Genomic DNA, 3246 nt, shown 5'->3' on the forward strand with positions numbered 1-3246 from the left:
GATTTGGACCCCGATCTGTCCCGATCTAGCAGATCGGGAGAGAGCGGCAAAAGCGTACGGGGATCGGGAGCATCGTAGTAGCAGCGTCTGGAGGTCGGGGTTGGAGCGGGCATTTTTTTCAGGTCGGGAAGAAATTTTGAACCGGTTCAAAATTTCTGCCCGATCTCCCCGATCAAAACTGACCTATTTTCAGTCGTACGGCAAGCGGGGAGAGCGTAGTGACAGCGTAAACGCAGCGGGGAGAGCGTAGTGACGGCGTAAACGCAGCGGGATGAGCGTAACAAAGTCTTTCTGAGTGTAGTAACATCGGCACAAGAACGGGAAGTAATTTTAGCTGTAATTTTCGAAGAAGAAGAAGAGATGAAGAAAAAGAAGAGAAGAAAGCAGCGAAGCAGCTACCCAAATGGCGAAGAAGGAGAGACTGCACGTAATGCGGAAAGAGGACGAAGAGGACATAGCAGAATTTTGAAGAATATGAAATCATCTGCAACTGGAGGAAGACGGACTATAGTAAAAGCAATTGCATCAAGAAAAAGCCTTGGAAAAATCAGCACGTCTTTGTTTATACAATGCATTGCTGCAAAAGAACCGTGAGTTGAGGAGCCTCTTCGAAGTCCACAGTCGGTTCTGCATGCTAATAAGTTGACTGACTTCAGATCGACAGTCGAATCGTGGTACATCGGGGTACATCGGGCACTTTTCAGCTCTGTGAACGGGGTAACAGCTTGATAAGATCGTATAGATCGTTCAGAGCGTAGATACAGCGCGCATCGATCGGATAACATCGGCAACATCGGACTGACAGCGTAGCTACATCGTTCTAAAGCGTACCGACAGCGGCAGAGATCGTAATGTTTCATTCCCGATCATCGTAGTAAGAGCATAGCAGGCAATTGGTAGTCGTAACTGCAGCGTACTTAGAGCGTTCTAACATCGTACTGTGTTCAGATCGGCTGAGGTTTTACCCGATCCTTCCCGACCTGAGAAAATTGTCAAATCGTAGCGAGAACGGCATAGTGGAACGGGGGCTTTAATTTCTAATATTGATGAACTTAAATTACTTCTGAGACATACATCACTTGATAAACCATGTCAGTTTAGCCCCGAGTGAATAACCCACCAATATGTCCATACACTAAAGCAATTGCGTGCTTCTCACTTGAATACGCTACGCTGATTGGCTAAACGTCATTGGCCTTACGAGGTCGCATCGGGTCAACGCGTGATCGTGATGTAGCGCGTATGCAAATTCGTGACGTGACAATAGGTGCGCGCGTCTTTATTACTATTTAGATTACATTAATACATTAACTCAACGTAGCATTTGCGGTGCGTGATTGCATCATGAATATATGTATTATTCTTTAACGCTCAGCGCACTGTGATAGGTGGTATGCAAATGACGGATCTACATCATAGCTCATTATCTGTTTGTCACCGTTCGCGTGTAGACTTTTTGTAATGCAAATATAGATATATTATCCGTGAGAAAACTGAATATATGAGTGTGTGTTTATGTTTTGTGTATGTGTTTGTTTTGTGTACTTAAAGCGATTGAACAAATGAAAATCGGCAAAGCAGCTGGTGAGGATGGAATCCCCCCAGAGGTATGGAAGGCAGGTGGAAAAGCCCTACACACCAAGCTTCACGAGTTCTTCACGCTTTGTTGGAACCAAGTCCAACTACCTCAAGATCTTAGGGATGCAATTATCATCACCCTGTACAAAAACAGAGGAGAGAAATCAGAGTGCACCAACTACAGAGGAATCACGCTGCTTTCCATCGCGGGCAAAATCCTCGCTCGAATACTTTTCAATAGACTAACGCCTAGTGTCGCAGAAAGTGTTCTCCCAGAATCTCAGTGTGGTTTTCGCGCAGAGGAACTGTTGACATGGTCTTTGCCCTCAGACAGCTGCAGGAAAAGTGCAAGGAACAAAACAAGAGACTTTACATTACCTTTGTTGACCTAACTAAAGCCTTTGACACAGTGTGAGTAGGGAAGGACTCTGGCAAATTCTGGAGCGCCTTGGTTGTCCCCCGAAATTCCTCAATATGATCATCCAACTGCATGAAAACCAGCAAGGCCTGGTTAGATATAACAGTGATTTCTCCGAACCCTTCCCAATTGACAACGGTGTTAAGCAGGGCTGTGTTCTTGCACCGACCCTGTTTACCACCTACTTCAGTATGATGCTCAAACAAGCCATGGAAAAGTTCAATAACGAAGATGCTATTTACATCCTGTACCGCACAGATGGCAGTCTATTCAATCTGAGACGTCTGCAAGCTCACACCAAGACGCATGAGCAACTCGTCCGTGAGCTACTCTTCGCAGATGATGCCGCTCTTATTGTTCATTCACAGTCTGCTCTCCAGTGCTTAACGTCCTGCTTCGCAGTTAATGCTAAAGCATTTGGCCTTGAAGTAAGCCTGAAGAAAACCGAGGTTCTTCATCAGCCGGCTCCTCGACAGGATTACCAGTCCCCCCACATCACCATAGGGCAAACAGAACGCAAAACAGTTGATCAATTTACTTACCTCGGCAGCACCATCACATCAAACGCAAGAGTCGACAAAGAAATAGACAACAGACTTGCTAAGGCAAGCCGCGCCTTTGGTAGACTGCACGACAGAGTCTGTAAAAACAACCACCTGAAGAAACAGACGAAGATCAGCGTGTATAGAGCCGTTGTCTTGCCAACTCTCCTGTACGGCTCCGAGTCATGGGCCCTCTACCGGCATCACCTACGCCTTCTTGAGCGCTTCCACCAGCGATGCCTCCGCTTCATCTTGAACACTGGAGTGACTTTGTCACCAACATCAAAGTTCTTGAGCTGGCAGAGACTATAAGCATCGAAGCCACACTGATGAAAACGCAACTGCGCTGGGCTGGCCATGTCTCGAGAATGGAAGACCATCGCCTTCCGAAGGTCATGCTCTACGGTGAGCTCTCTTCTGGACACCGAGACAGAGGTGGACCCAGGAAGAGATACAAGGACTGCTTGAAAAAAAAAACAACATGAGCACCTGCAACATCGATCACCGACGGTGGGCTGCTATCGCCTATGATCGCACATCTTGGCGCCTTACTGTTCGACGAGCAACAACTGCCTTTGAGGATGATCGCAGGGCCCGACTCAACAGAAAAAGACAACAGAGGAAAAACCCAACACCCAACACCAACCAGCCGACTTTCCCGTGCAACCGCTGCAACTGTGCCTGCTTGTCCCGCATCGGACTCATCAG

General features: G+C 47.2%; 1 protein-coding gene across 1 annotated transcript; it reads left to right on the top strand.

Annotated features, from left to right (window-relative positions):
* The first annotated feature begins 2052 nt into the window (after positions 1 to 2052).
* On the top strand, positions 2053 to 2850 carry LOC139740699 (uncharacterized). Its single transcript, XM_071651267.1, has one exon. It carries the CDS (start codon positions 2053 to 2055, stop codon positions 2848 to 2850), a length of 798 nt encoding a protein of 265 aa, XP_071507368.1.
* The last annotated feature ends 396 nt before the right edge of the window (positions 2851 to 3246 follow it).

The sequence above is a fragment of the Diadema antillarum genome, unplaced genomic scaffold (genome assembly GCF_040938485.1).
Source record: "Diadema antillarum isolate AM-2024a unplaced genomic scaffold, OU_Dant_1.0 seq00000875_RagTag, whole genome shotgun sequence".
Lineage (NCBI taxonomy): Eukaryota > Metazoa > Echinodermata > Echinoidea > Diadematoida > Diadematidae > Diadema > Diadema antillarum.